Here is a 16,106-nt window from a genome sequence, read left to right as displayed (position 1 = left end):
GCAGGAGCGTGAGGCGGCGGGAGGTTTCCTTGTCCTCTTCCTCCGCGTCACCCCCGCTGCCGGCTGCCCGCGGCTGCTATGCGCTGCCGGGACCGCCCGGCCGAGCGGCACTGAGGGGGCGGGCGGACAAAGGCTGCGGGCTGGTGCCGGCGCTGGGGCGCGATGGAGCGGCGCGGCGGCTGAGGCGGCTCGGTGGGGCGAGCCGAGCCGAGCCGGGCCGGGCCGGGCCGGGCCGGGCCGGACCGGACGAGAGCGGCACATGGTGCGCGGCTGGTGCCCGGCGCTGCGCACCCGCGGGCGGTTCGAGGGGCCACCATGGACAGCTTCTTGGCGGAGGTGAGCGCGGGCCGGTGGGATTCTCCTCCTATTCCTCCAATGTCGGGTCGCTTTGTGGGGCAGGATACCAGCAAAGCGGCGGGAGGCTCACGCAAAGTGTTCGTTCCCTCGAGCAGTTCGGTTTACAGGGTGTTCCCAGGAGCAGCGCCCGGAGAGCGGGAGGCAGGCGGAGAGGGAGGGAGGGAAGGAGCTGCGCCCCCTAAATTCCCGGCCTCTGTGGCTGTGGCCGAGGCGGAACTCGGAGCCGCCGAACTGCAGCGGTGCTGCCGCGGGCTGTCCGCAGCCGGGCAGGCTTTCGGCGCTAACTGGGGCTCATCAGAGCGGCGGGGATGGAGGCTTCGGTGCCGCGGCGCTGCCCCCAGCCCCGCGCCCACCGGCGGCACCTCCCCCGCGGCCGGGACCCCGCGGGACGCGCGCAGCGGGGCGCCGGTGCGGACCCTGCCCCGCTGCCTGGTGCCTGCGGTGGTGCAGCCTCTGAAGCCGTGCCGAGGTGGGAGTGGGGAGTTCCTCCTTGGGGGTTTCCTGTGTGAAAGCCGGGGAGCGCTCTTTGTCCGCCTTGCACGGGCACCAGAGGCTTCAAACGGCGAAGGTTTCAGAGGCAGGGCTGCTGCTGGGCACCCTTTTTTAAAGGTTTGTTTATTGAGTGTGTGTCATTAAGTACCGACGAAACCTTTTATACAAAATGAAAAGGAGGCAGGCTGAATTTCTGAAAGTCGTTTGAGCTTTACCGTGGACTTGTGAATCTTGACAACTTCAGTGTGTCGGGTGAGGAAATCAAATCAAAGGTGCTTTGCTGCTGACTCAGGATATTTGATAAAACTCAGAACCTGGGTCCTCTTCTGGTCCAAGCTAGCTGAATTTTGTGCAACAATGTTTTTTACTGGATTGGTTTATCCCGCCTGGTATAGAGACAGCCTTAGGAACATAAAGTGTGCAAGATCAATGTCTTCTGTGTGTGTGTGTGTTGTGTCTGTGTTTTGCTGGCAAAGCCCGTGACTGGGTTGTGACTTCTGGTGACTGCCTGCGCACTTGCTTTAATTGCACCTCTCGCCAAAGCAGTTGCACTGTCAGGGTTGTAAATACAGGCCAGGCATCTGTTTTACAGGGTTGTGATTAATCTGCAAAACTGTCCTTTGCCCTCATGAAACAACATCCCTCGTGTTCTTGGTGCTGCTGTTTATGCTTTCACAAGAAAAATAGGTGATCTGTTTACCGAAATAGTAATTAGTCAAATAAAAGAAGGTCATACACTTTTATTGCTTGTTGGCTTTTCATTTGTCAGAGAACAAAAGTTCTGTCAACTGCAATAAAAAGGAAGCAATGCAGGATTAGCTTTGATGAAGTCTGAGTTAAATAGTAATACTGCCCTTTTTTTCCTTTTTTTTTTTTTTTTTTTTATGTTTAGAGGATGTAGCCCTCACCTTTCAAAAGCTTGTAAGCCATGAGCAATATAGTAGTATTAACCTAACCTTGCAAAATTAGTCTGAAGAGTCATTCGCCCCAACACAAAGTACTGCAGTGTGCCCTACATAAAGAGTTTTCATGGTTTTGACTCCCCTATTAGGCAAAATTACGTGCTCGAGGGAAAATACAAGTAAATTTTGCCAGTGTGTATTAGCATTTCAGCATATATTTATGTTAATCTATGGTTGCTTCATGTGGACTTTGATCTTTCTTAAGAACTTTGACTTCCTTTCAACATGCAGATATTACTTTAAAAGATCAGTAAATATAGCACCTTGACTTTAATCTGCATCCAAAGTCCCACCCACAAGTATAAATATTTTCCTTCCCTTACTTGGGAGTGGAGCATATGTAAATGGAAAATAGAGAGGATGAGGCACAATAGCAGAAATGCACTGAGTCTGACCCAGCTACCACAGAAGAATATCTGTTGAAGGCACTGGATTGAGACACTAGGTAATTTAATTTGTGCAAGGCAGACATCCTGCAGCTGCTCTTTAAAAAAATATTTGCTGACTTATCTAAGGGAATGACTGTTCTTATTAAAATAAGTTATAGTGTGAGGAAGAAGGAGGAGGCACAGGTGAAAAGCCCAATGTGCTCAGATCTTCTTCGTCAGTGATGTAAGCTTGCTGATATGATTATATTTTCGGAGAAAAGCTGATAGTGGGACGGCTAAATACTGGCACTTCAGAGGGCTTGTTATTCAGCATTACCAAGGAGCTCCTGTTTGCCACACTGGATGCAGAAGTGTCTTCAGTGTGGGTTTTGCAGAAAATATTGTACAGCTTAAAGATTAATAGGAAAAAAACCAAAACACTGCATTTTTATATCTCCCTAGCTACATGCTAAATATAACATGCCTTAGTATAGGATGATACTTACTGGAACAAAATGAGGCAACTGAGTGAGACACCTCTGGAGAGCAGGAGGTGCATCACAAGGGATGTACTCCTGTTGGGACTTGCTGCCTTAAGTGAGGTGTGGGTTAACACCAGGCTTATGCCAATCATCTCACACTGCCTTCATTTGTGACTTAGCAGCTCTTTGACTTCTCCCTCTTGCTGCTCAATTTCCTTTCTTTACTCTTTCTTAGTATACATAGCTTTTATTGTTAAAGGACAAGTGGTTACACTTGTCTCCTGGGAAGCCTTGATTTCCATCCCTGTCCCAATTTTCTAGCTCCACCAAAAAAACCAACAAAACAAAAGATGGCTCTAAGAATTAGGCTAAAAAAGTTTGTCCTGTAACTTACTACCCAACATGCTCTAATTACTGGAAGATAATAACAATGTTGCATTCTAAATACAGAGCAAAAGTATTTTCTGATGCTTTTTTAAAGGCTGTTGTTTGGTCTATGCTACCTTACAGTCTTTGAAAGAAAGTTGGAGGTAGAATTTTAAATTTTTTTGGTTTGTTTTTGTAGTCACATTTGCTTATCTAAAATATTAAAACTGTAAAGTATTAATCTTGTATGGGTATGTGCCATAAAGCCATTTGGCTGTGTTGCTTAAAACGGCGTGAAAAAATTGTTCCCATATGTTTTACCAACAGCCAGAGTGCTTTCAGGGGAACAGGCTCCTGTGGTAGCTGAGGTCAGATTTTTTTCCACTGAGAATGCACCCGTGCTGAGAAGGGATGTGTACCATGAGGGAAGGAAGAAAGAAATTTCCAGATGAGGCAGAAGACAAGGAGAGTGTTGCAGTATTTCTGAGAGAGAGAGAGCATGATTTATGTTTGGAATGAGATTTGAGCTACTCCAGTCTAGGCCTCAGATTTGGGCCTTGTGAGGCCTTCCAGCCTCTGACGCAGTTAGAAATTAAGAGTTTGTGGCGCAATTAGAAATTGTATTAAGGTGTGATGGGAAGCACTGGGCTGTCTGGGTGTGAAGTAGTATAGGTTTATAGTGTAAGGTTTAGGCCACCTTAAGACAAAGCTAAACAATGTTAGCTTGCCAATCAGAGTGCCTTTGTAAGCTGTAAACTATATAGAAGTGTATATAAACTGCCATCTTCTCTCGAATAAATGGAGAACGTTGCATTAATCATATTGGTTGGATGTGCGTTCTGTCCTGTCCAGCTTTCCCATTTTATGAGGTCCCTGGCTTTGGGAGAGGGGAGCTCAAACTGCCCCTTCAGCATCTAAAGTTCCCAAGCAGTGGTTATCAAAGGCAACAGGGGAAGAGGATGCAGAAGCCAGGTTTATCTTCTTCCTCTTACATGGCAGTCACTTTGGCCAGTATGTATGGCACGTTGCACTGAACTGTGGTTGCTGTCCTTGTCACAGAACTGTGGCATTTGCTGACCCAGCAGAGGTCAGAAAGGGCTTGAGGTTGGGAGAAACTTCCTTAGTACATCTTGTCCAAACCTGTCTTCCAAGCTGGTGCTCAGCTTCTGGGGAACTAACTTGTAGCATGGTAATAGTGGTGGCTGTAGGGATTGTTTGGATTTAGCTGTTGCCAACCTTAAAGGAATCTCCCCACCCTTGCAACTGTGAAAATTGAATAAAAGGGAGGAAGGAGAGCAACTGTGTGTCATGTAGCCTGTCTGGGTAGATGATGCTGAAGGAGATCACTATAGAGGCATCACTGTCATAGAAGTCCTGCTGATGTTTATCCAACACTGCATAGAAATTTCTTTGGAACTGCGAGGTACCCTCCCTGTGTCCTTTGAGGCACAGCAGATACTCTATGCCTGCCATGCTTTTATTTTTAGCATTACCATTGGTACCTGGAGTTCAGAATGGTTTCCTTAACTTCTGCTCTCCACAGTTGCCCATACTTGCCTGTGTACCCTATTTTAAGGAGAGGGCTCCCAGCATGTATTCTGAGGGAGCAAGTGTTGAACCTCCCTGTGTGGGAAGGATATGGGACAAAAATTTAGCTTCAGGAAGCTGTCAGAGGAGGTATCTGCTTGAACCTAGAAGCTCTTAATTCAGCAGCTTGTAGCAAGCTCTTTCTTGATGCTCTCTTGTTGCAACATTTGGCAGATCACAGCCTCAGCACTGAGTCCCTTGAGGGATTCATCATCTCCTGTGGACAGGTGGCCTTGGCACCACCAAGGTTATTCACCTAATGAGAAAACCTGGTGATGCATATAAATACTTGCATTGATACATGGATTCTGGCTGTGCTGTGCAGCACAGTATATGTGTTTTGGATGACCTTTGAAGTCTCCCCTGTTTTCATTTACAAGTGTTTTGATGGTAACATAAAGCATAGGTCTGATGTTCCAGCTTTTAGTATTGCTGTAAGGTGTGTAGCTTACATCAGCAAAGTTGTCCTTTAGTCTGGTGGGGCAAAACCCGTGAGTGATGACATAAAGGTGTTTCAGGAGACCTTCTGCGTGCCAAAGCCATGCCAAGCAGAAACGGTGTCTCCTTTGGCAGTTGACACTGGCTGTGTTCTCTGAATTTTCTGAGCTCTGACTTCTCATATTTAGGTTTTTTTGAAAGCTGATGGTTGTTTTGTCTACAGTTATTTTTAGGTTAATTAGAGAGCACTGTGTTTTGAATAGATATTTCAAGGGGGCTTAGTTCTACCTTATCAAGTCAGAAAGATGAAGTTTTTTTCTGGTTTATTGCTCCAAGTTGGAAATCACATTCAGCTCATCTGTATCATGTAATGGTTATTGACCACCACTGATATTCATATGTGCCTTTCATAAGACAAATTAGTGCAACTGAAACATTGTCATGGCTGGGCTGGACCTAGCAACCCTGTTGGCACTGCACATATTGTAAAATGACACAAACATTCTCTTAAAGCTGCAAAATACGTAAGTTTTGAAGTTGGCAATAGAGGCACTACATTCTGCGGGGTCTGCTTTTGTTTCTTTTGGTATGTTCAGTCAGTCTCCAACCAAATAAAAGCTGTGAAACCCACTATTACAGGAGACTTGGCTGTTTCTGAGTCTGGGATTTTTTTTTACATTCTGGTGACACCTCACTGAAATGTTAACTTTTTTTTTGGTCTTTTCCCAAATTGTATACTTGTGTTAGCATTTTGTCTGTAAGCTCTTTTACTCTAAGAAGATGTTCTTTATACATGTTTTCATTTGGTGAGTATGGGTTTGTGTATAGGTGATATTGACCATTGTGACCTCTTCAGTGGGTTTTTTTTTTAGGGTTTGGGTTTTTTTTGTTTGTTTGTTTTTGTTTTTGTTTCAGGGCTGTGACACAGTTTGCTGGTTGGTAAAAGGGAATAGTGCTTGAAAGCATGGCTAGTCTCAACTTACTTTTGAGGCCAAATGGAACGGGCTTTTATCAGAAATGTTCCACATTTTTTCCATTATTTTGTAATGGCAGGAGAGGACCACTTTGGAGGAGAGAGGGAAGCAAAAAGGAAGGTAGCTTGAGCTTTTGGTGTCATGTGGGGAGTTTAGTGCACTGGTCCAATGACTAACCTGAGATACCTTACAACCTTTCAGTGCTCTTTTTGCCCCAGTGTGCCTCAAAAGATAAAAGGAAAAGTTTGGGGTCCCTTAACAATAATTATGTATGGTGATACCACAATAGGCTTCAGCTCTGGTAATTTCAGCTGAATCTTTGTTTTCAGCGTGATAAGACCAATATAGTCTCATGAACCTGTTTTTTGACTTTAGAAAATAGTTGGTAGAAGGAAAACTGGTAGGTCCATGGCTCTGTGTGCTTGAGCGTATGTGGGAATATCTATATACATTGTCACTGTGCTAATCAACCCATAACAAGTGAATAATGTGCCTCCTTCTTTTTTTCTTTCAATATGGATTGTTAATATTGGTGGCACTTCTGAAAAAATTTCTAGCAAGACAAATGCCTTTTTGTGTCTCTTGGACGGGTGCAGACCCTGTGGGAGGTACAGCAGCCTCCAGCCAAGAGCAGGAGAAGCAGCTCCGCCCCCGGAACATGCAGCAGGTTGACTCCAGTGCAATGGCAGCTCTGAAGGGAAGTGTGTCCTCTGGGCAGTTTGATCTCACCAACCTTTTTGGCTGCAGGGCCAGTATTTTTCCTTCGTGAATCACTGTCTCCAGATGTGGTCAGAGCCAGGAACATAGTTTTGGGTGGAGTATGGGTAGAAGGGCAGGAGGTAAAAGTCACTCTGAATTCAGACTTTTGCTGAGGGGGCAAAAAAAAAGAATTATCAGCCTTAAATCACTAATTGTGACAACTTTACAAGTTTTGGGATGTGACCTCAAAACTTGCTTGATTAATTATGACTTCAGGCTTGTATCAGAGGGTCATGGCTTAGGCGTTCCTGTTTCTTTTGGTTTTTCCTGACATTTATCATTATGTGACATTTTAAACCATTAGTGAGACATAAATGAGGATGATTTGGTGTTGGGACCATAGCTAGTAGTAAATTACTGGATTTAGATATTATTGGTTCAAATTTTGCATGGTGGCTTTTTTTTTTGTCTCCAATTATTTAGGATTTTCTAAGATGTCCTGTGTCTGAAATATGACCATATCCACTGGCCATATTTACTGTAATGCAACTTTGTTCTGGACAGCACCCTGATTAAGAAAGGTTAAGTGGATTATCCTTTCCTTAAGAAGTCTCTTAAGTAGCTCAAACCCTCCATTCTTATAAAGGCAGAACTTTTCAGGTTTGGATTCAGAATGGGAACCGATATTGACTATACTCCAGATCTGCCTTGTGAAGTAAACTGTAGCTATGCTGAAGAAGAAATTACACCTTTGCTATGTGGAAAATAAGAGCATTATATTAGGAAAATATACTGGGAAAGATTCATTAGGAGAGAAGGAATGAGTAAAGATTGTTTGTATTTCTAAATGTTCCTGTAAGAAAAAGGGGGATGTCTGGGGAGAATATACTGTCCAGTTCTAGGCTCATTTCTGCAAAACTGGTGATTAATATTGTAATATCAGGTAGGTTCAAATATAATTTATGCTTGTTCCTGATATCATGAGCCAGGACAGCCAATGTAGGGATGTCTGGCAGCTTTTCTGCAAGGTCTTGTTCTGTAGGCATTGTGACTGGATGGACACTTTACTGTTGCAGACCAGTGACTGACTGGGGAAGGCTGCCGAGTTGATTCAGCTGTAAATGCTCATACCTATGCATGTTTTATTCATAAATGTAAATACTTGCTCTCTATTTAGCTGCTGTTTTCCTTTGGGCCAAGTGACTTTTTTTCAGTCCAGCCTGTTAAAGCCTTCTTATTTTTCTTACTTGGTATTAAGTTCAGGGAGTTGGGTTTGTTTTTTTTTTTTTTTTTCCTTTCACTGAAATTGTAAGCATGAGTGATGTTGGAGTAACTTAATAATACATAGGGTTTTCTGTTGAATAGCTTACTAGGAACAGACACAGTTTTGGTTAACATTGAAAGCATGGCAGAAATTGGGGTGTGTTCAATTTTGCTGGCCAAAGTTAACATTTCTGTTTTCTCTAGGCTCTTCTGTAGAAGGGTTTAAAATTTCTATATGAGATCTTGTAGTTTTTCCTAATGTGCAGTTGTGCTTAGGTACTTTTTCCACCAAGGGGTATCAGTCAGTAACTGGGAAAAAAAAACCAAGGCACACTTCAGCCCTTTTAATGCTTTGAGGAAAACTGCAGTTTACCATGGTGTGTGGAAGGAAGTCTTCAAAAGTGAAAGGTACTGGTAACTTGTATGGTTTGCTAAGCTTGCATGGAAAATTCAGATGAAATATACCTTAAGCTGGATTTCTTGTGTGTTCCAATGATGCTGTCCCCAGTAAGTAAATGTAAGCATATTGGAGCAGAGCCTAAATATGGGAGTCAGTTTAAAACCTTTTACTCCTTCTAGGATTAGTGGCAAACTGCAGGAAAACTTCGTAGAGGATAGACTTTACTCATGTACAATCCAGTGTCCTGCCAGACTTTAGAGTTGAATAGGCTTCCCGTATTTGTATTTTAATACCTTATAGCAGATACATACATACATTGTTTCATTGTGGCATGTTGTCTGGTTTATGGTATCAGACTTCCTTTTCTTTGAGCATATGTTGTCTTCATCTTGCAGCAAGCCTCGCTAGGCTTTTGGCTTAATACTAAGCTAAGGTGAATGTTCAAGAAATCAATGCTTGTTTTAATCCAGCTCTTGGATTAAATGTGTCTATGACATTTTTGGTGGGTTTTGTTCTGGTTTGTTCCAAATGAGGGAAGGAGGAAGAAAGAGAGGGTAGCTCAGCAGCAGATTTCAGGGACCAAGCTGTGCCTTCACACGGGGTTGTGGCTGGTGGCATGCACAGGGTGAAGGGCTGTATTGGAGGACTCAGGAAATAAAAGATAAACTGCTCTTTGATGTATTAGTGTTGCCTTTTCCTATATATTTATTAATATTTTATTATAGGTCAGTAATAAAAGAGTGTGTTAATACAAGTCTCTTTTGTTTTGGAGAATTCCCTAAAGGGTGTTGCTGTAAGGACACCTTAGCAGAGGAAAATATTTGTTGTTTTTTCCCCTGGGGTACAAAACTATATTTCCACTCTGAGCAGGTTTACCTGAGGGCATTTTATCATGGCATATCTTGCTCCATATTGGGGTTGTCATTAAAAGTATTGAGGGTCTTCTGGGTTGTGTTCTCTGCTCTTAATTTCTTGGCATGGTAATGCTGATAGACTGGCACCCAGCTTCCCGAGTCTGCAATCATGGTTTCAAAGTCAGAATTGATTGTGATGCCTGTAGCACAACCTCAGGTAGAGACCTGAGGCCCAAGGTTTAAGTACCAGCTGTCAGCTGGAATTACAAAGCAGAGTATTACTGAAAGTTGTCATCGGAGTTAACACCCCAAATCCCTTGGCCCTCTTTCTCTTACAGACTTTCAGAAGGCTTTAGAAAACTACTTTTGATGAACTTTCCAGCATCTGGAGAAAACATTTCTGTAGTTCTTGAAATTACTGTGAACTGTGAAAGTGGTGCTACTGGCAAAGCCTTGTGTGGTTTTGGTGTTGTACGCTGCATGTGCCTGTTGATCTTGCCAAGAGAAGTGCAGGATTTCTCTGAAAGGTTCTCAGACTTTCTCTTTTGCATTCAGCCAAACTGGCCCTGGGTTTGGGGACAGGAGATAAGAGAAGTTTATCCGTTGTTTTAAAAAAGTATTGATGTTTATTATGTTATCGGAAATGGAATATTTGTTCTTATTTTAGTTGCTGTTGTTTAGAATGACATTGAAATGTTTTCTCAGATTAAGTTAAATATATTTGTTAAGAGAATGGGATTGTTTTTCTTATGAAGTTGTTTATCTTGAGAAGAAGTCAAATCCTTTTGTTTAATGTATGCATCTGATTACAGAGCCAATGGACATCATTTCTATTTGGCCATTTCAGTGGGTCTTCAGCTTTGTGTCTTGGTTAGATTATATTTTTATTTGCTTCAGAAAGGAAACAACTTGGCTGACACGAGTCACATCAGGAGTCACACTGGAGTTCATGTCAGGACAAGGAGTAGATGCTCATTCTGTAGGTCAGACTTCTTTGTTGGTCATCTTCTTGGACTTCTTCCCCTTATTAAATATGGACTGGGTTTGTGATTAGAGTTTATCCCCCCCTCATTACAGCTTTCTGGTGATGGGTACGATGAATATATTTGTTTGGTGTGTCCAATCAATTAGTATATTCCCCACAAGAAAATAAGAGCAGTGTTTACAGCAGGGCTTTGAAGGGTGGCATTTCCTGCTGCCTTTCAGACCGTGTACCAGGAGGAGTGTCCCATGAAGTGAGCTCTTTGTTCTTGAAACTCCACTCACATTCTGCCATGTGATACTTGATAAGCTCTTTCAAGGAATAAACATACCCAGCAAATCTATGCTAGAAAATGTAATTTGTGCAGCGCACCCTTTTTTTCCTCCTTGCAATAACATTTCTAGTAACTTGCACACTAAATATGAGAAGTTTTAACAGATGATAAATAGGACTTTGGCATTTTCACAGCACTTAAGGCAAAAGGCTGATTCTCTGTTTTGTGTTAGTTTTAAGAGTCTTCCAATTTCTGTTTCTATCACACCATCATTTTGCCTTGGTGATCCAGTACCTTAAATGACTGGGACTCCGGTGATACCCCAGATTTTTTTTGTACATAGGCCCATGAATAAACTTAATTGCAATGTAATGCAATACTTGTATTAAACTTTTACTGTGTAATTACACCTTGTTGCATGCCTTTGTGCCATACAGTTAAGGTGGAGATGGCATCATAGCTGGTGGAAGACAGAAAGTGGTACAGAAATCTGTGCATTTTCTTATGAGCATCCAGTGATCCTTTGCTGGTGGCTTGTTCTCAGCAGTCCTTACTGAATGAAAAAGGAAAACACTGAGTCATGGAATCCTTTTACTTCAGATAGGGAATCAGCAGTTGCTGTGTTCCAGGTGCTTCTGGACTCAGGCAAATAAAAGCTGTCATTCTGAATTTTGATTTCTTGAACTTGTGTGTCATTTGCAGAAACACTTTATATTGCTTGGAAACATTTGATCTGAAAAATGCACAGTTGCTTTATGCAGTCAGAGAGGCCACAAAAGCGTTGCTGTTTTCCTGGGAAGTTTTTTTTTCTTTTCCTGCTGGAAGGCATCAGAGGTTTTGGTAGGCAATACAAGCTGTGACTGTCCAAGAGCACAGGCATGTGCCTCCCACTCTGCATGTAGGCATTAGGCAAGAAGAGTGGCTGCACATAAATTAGTGGCTAAATTGAAGGGAGAAGAAAGGCTTAAGGCAGCCAAGGCCCAGACACCAGCAGCAATAATGGGTCTGCTGGGATGGCTCGAGGTGCTCCTGGGGAGGTAAAGGAGATGAGCTAGCATCAGGCTCTAAACCATCTGAGCAGGAGCAGATGGTTTAGCAGGATGGCTCCTCAAAGGGGGCTCCTTGTTGGATACAGTGTCTGATAGCAACTGCTTTAAAATGCATTAATTAAGCTTTTTTTTTTTTTTTTTTCCTTTGTAGTTTCTTTCAACTTTGTAGAATAATCTTCTGTTGATGTCCTCTAACCAGCTGGAGTTTTCCTAGCTGTAGGTTCTGAGTGTGTATTTGCTGGTTGGGTCTTTGGTATTACAGAATATCCTAAGTTGGAAAAGACCCACAAGAATCATTGAAGTCCAACTCGTAGCCATGCACAAGACACCCCAAGAATCACACACCACATGCCTGAAAGCATTGTCCAGTGCTTCTTGATCAGTGTCAGGCTTGGTGCTGTGACCATTTCCCTGGGGAGCCTGTTCCAGTGCCCAGTAATCCTCTGGGTGAAGAACCTCTTCCTGGTATCCAGCCTAAACTCCCCTGACACAGTTCCACGTCATTCCCTTGGGTCCTGTAACTGGGCACCAGAGAAAAGAGTCTGCCCCTCTGTCTTCCCTCAGAAGGAAGTTGTAGACAGTGATGACAGCTCCCCTTACTCTTCTCTTCTCTAGGCTGAACCTCAGCTGCTTCTTGTATGGCTTCCCCTCCAGATTCTTCACCATCTTTGTAGCCTTCCTTTGGATGCTCCTTAATGGCTTTATGCCTTTCTTACATTGTGGCACTCAAAACTGCACACAGGACTCAAGACTGAGGCTGCCCCAGTGCAGAGCAGACCAGGACAATCCCTTCCCTTGCCTGGCTGGTGATGATCCCCCCCCCAGGACATGGCTGGCCCTCCTGGCTGCCAGAGCACTGCAGACTCATATCCAACTTTCCATGAACCAGGGAACCCAGCCCCAGTCTCTCCATCCCCAGCCTGCACATAAATTCTGGGCTGCCCCATCCCAGGTGCAGAATCCGGCACTTTTCCCTTTTCGAACTTCGTATGGTTGGTGATTGCCCAGCCCTCTTATTTGTCTAGGTCTCTCTGCAGGGCCTCTCTTCCTGTGAAGGAGTCAACAGCTCCTTTCCATTATAAATGCCAAAATTTTGGAAATTCTTGCATTTTATAGTAGTCTTTTTAAATATCTTTTTTTAGTGGCATTGAGCAATGATGTGCTTCTAGATAGTTTGGTATAGGCATATTGGAGAAACCTGTGGTTTTTCTCAAGAAAGCTGCTGTAATATATGTCGCAAAAAATGGAACTTTGGCATTTGTTTGTAGTGCTTCATTGGTGGCAAAAGTTATTGTAATAAAATCTTCCCTTTTGTGGTTTCCCTACTTTTTGTTACTGTGTGATCATCTTTTCCACTCATTTTGTTCCATACACTCTACCAGAGGAACAAATAGTCAGCAAGTGGGTCTTTCTCTCCAGAAGTCCAGCTGTGGTATTACCACTTGTTTTTCAGGAAAGAGCTGGATTTTTATCAGATCTTTGTAACTGTTAGAAAAGGGAAGAATTTCAAGAGTTCTGTACTTGGCAAATGTTTTGTTGCTGGAGGTAGTCTGTACCTGCGGCCATTAGGATGTTTGCGCTTTACATCTTCACTTGTGGAAGGGTCTCAGACCACTGGGAAGTAAGGATGTTTCTTGTGTGTGCTTTGCAAAAGAAAAGGTTGCGTCCGTGAGCTCAAAAGAATGACTCTATAAGGTGCTTGTTCCTTTGTGGGTGTGCATATTTATTTAGTGTGTTGATATTTTATTGTAGTCCAGCTGCAATCCTGTGCTGTTCCTTCCTTTCCTTATGTACGAATGAAGAGGAAAGGCATGGGGGAAGAGAATACCTTGTATTGTTTGCTGGTGTAGATCTAAACAGGATATTTGTGCCTTCTGTTAACTTGTTGTTCCTTGCTAATATTGATGTTACCTATGATTCTTGTATATTGCATGTATTTTTTTTTCCATTTCTTAAATTTAAATAAATTATTAGGTACAGCTGCTGTGTCTTCAGAGGAGAAAATTTAAGGCAAGGAATTGTTTCAAGGTTATTTAGAAATCAAAAAGTTTGGTTAGTTAGTGTACCTTCTCCCTCTTTCTTTGTAGTTTGAATTAACTGAAGCAGAAAAAAAAAATAATGTGTTTATTTGTTTATTTTTAACAGTGACCTGGGAAGCTTGTTCACAGCTCAAAAGCCATACTGAGAAAGAATAACATAAATGTCTGAATTGCTGAAAGCTTAAATTCCCTGATTTAAAGGTGGCAGAATAACATAAATGTCTGAATTGCTGAAAGTTTAAATTCCCTGATTTAAAGGTGGCTTGTTGAGGAGAAAAAATAAGGTCAGAACTAGTAGCCATTAGTGGCTATAAATAAAGTTACTCATTTAGGCCCTCAGATGGATAAAAGACAGAAGTTGTTCCAGTTTTTCATCTTTACCATGTGGTAAAAAATAAGGTATGTCATGCCTTGCTGTTTTTTAGGTGGTTTTAAAAATAGCTCCACTTGTGCTGTTTTCTGCTCAAAGGAAGGTTTTCAAGCGTACTTGGATAAGTGATGAAAGCTGTTTGGCCTTAATCTGAAATAAATACATGAGCTTATGAATCATTTCACTTCTAGTAAGTTGTGTTCCCTGCAGGGCAGTGTCTATTCTGTCAGTATGTTTACAGTTTTGATAAAACTCTGAAATTTGTTTTAAACCTGTATCTGGGATCATGTGAGCAATATGGAAATAGTGCAGGGAATAGCTAATGTGTACCCATGGGTCAATTGGCCTCCTCTTTTATAAAATAAAACATGGTTTGTGACCTCATAAAGGAACAGACTGATTTTCTTCCTGGGGACAGCAGCCATGGAAGTGAGGAGGATGCAACAAACCAGCCTTAAGTGGCAATGCACTGTGACTGCCTTGGGAACCCTGGCAGAGTTTTGAAGACTCCAGGGGCTCCCTGCTGAGTTTAGGAACCACTTCAGACAGACAGCTGGTTTTCTTAGCCTCCAGGTGTTGGGATTAACTTTATTCAGAAGGGCATCGAGTGCAGGCTGGATCTTTCTATGTCTTTATTGCACTGTGTACAGTGCTGAACCCACAAATTACACTTTCAGTTTAAAAGACTTTGTTTAAGAAGCAACTTTCTTCTATGCTTAGCTGTGTTTTCACCCAATTAAGAGAAGGATTTTGGGGCTTGCCTGAATAGCTGAATAATAATTAACCTCTCTTTGACTTAGTGGTGCAGAACTGGAATGTTCATCTTCATAGCTAGATTTCTTCTGCCTTGGTGTTGACTGACTGAGCAGTGACACGTGTCATGTCCTCTTTCCCCTTCAAAGCCAAGTGTATGTATTTGTGGACATGTTACATTTGTCAGGCTTCTTTGGAAAGTAATAATAAGCTTGCAGTGCTCTTGGGCTTATCCTGAGTACTTTATTAGGACACTGAGTGTCCTACTCATTGTGGCTCCCAGCTCCCTGTGTGCATTTTGCCCAGCAGCTCTTCTGAGGCTGAGTGGGCTGCTATAAATGTCTCTCCTGATCCTTGGGGGATGCAGGTGAACAGACTGTTCCCAGTCTGTGAGTTTTGCTTCTCTTATCAGCAGATGTTGGCAGTTCCCAATTAGTGGCTGCAATTGTGGTTTCTGACTGGGCAGGAGCGGGAAGTTGCTGGGTAAGCAAAGGCTTGTGGGTGGGTAGGTTTAAAGGCCCAGAAGAGTTTTAAGGTTTTGGTGATCTATAGCTAAGCTATGTGATCATGTCTAAAGATAATGAACCCAAAACAAGCAGTGGGAGTGAGTTTCTAAAATTTGGTGCCTTGACCTGCATAGTACTGGGCTGTGTAATACTTTCCATGGAAATTTAGCTCCTCATGTTGCTCTACTTAAAATAAGTAAAGACATGGTAATCCCGAGACGAATATGGGACACAACTCCACCAGAGTCATAATGTGTTAAAGCATTTTCTGAAATACCTCCTATTTTCCATTTCTAGCTGCGTGCATGTCACTTTGGCTTCTTACATGTCACAATCCAAGCTTGCTGTGGGAGAATTAATGAACATTTAGGGAAAGATGTCCCTTACTCTGACAGGAAAGGTCGAACTAGATGATCTTTAAAGATCTCTTCCAACATTAACCAGTCTATGCATCTACTGGGACTCAGGAAACTCACAAAAATCCACTTAACACTAACCAGGTAAAAATGATTGAAATCCAGAAGATAACTACTGCTGGTCTTGGTACAAGTTACATTCAAGTAGCAGCGATCAAGCACAGCTTCTGCAGATCTGCTGTCACATTCACTGCAGTGCACACTGCAGGGCCCCACTGGATTGCTACCATAGCTCCCAGGTGGGCAGCAGTGGGTGGCACATCATGGCATGGCCTCTGCAGCCATGTCAGTCCTGTCAGCGACAAGGGCAGGAAGCCTCAGCCACAATCATGTCTCTGTGCTCTTCACACAGACATGGCTTTGTTAGCAGGTGACTTGTCTAACTTACCACTGCTTTTTAACCCATCTCAGGATCATTGTTGCATTGATTTGTACATTGGCTGTAGAGCTGCATTTATTGCAGACGTGTCCTTGG

The 16,106-nt window shown here is 42.9% G+C and overlaps 1 protein-coding gene across 1 annotated transcript in view; it reads left to right on the top strand.

The window, feature by feature from the left end:
- The first annotated feature begins 208 nt into the window (after positions 1-208).
- Positions 209-16,106, top strand: part of MYO10 (myosin X) — a 183,565-nt gene continuing 167,667 nt past the window's right edge. The window contains exon 1 of the mRNA XM_021546725.3: positions 209-336. Within this exon, the coding sequence (XP_021402400.1) occupies positions 316-336 (21 nt within the window). The 5' untranslated portion in view covers positions 209-315. The remainder of the gene's footprint in view (positions 337-16,106) is intronic.

This window comes from Lonchura striata, chromosome 1 (genome assembly GCF_046129695.1).
Source record: "Lonchura striata isolate bLonStr1 chromosome 1, bLonStr1.mat, whole genome shotgun sequence".
Lineage (NCBI taxonomy): Eukaryota > Metazoa > Chordata > Aves > Passeriformes > Estrildidae > Lonchura > Lonchura striata.
This window is presented reverse-complemented; position numbering and strand designations above follow the sequence as displayed.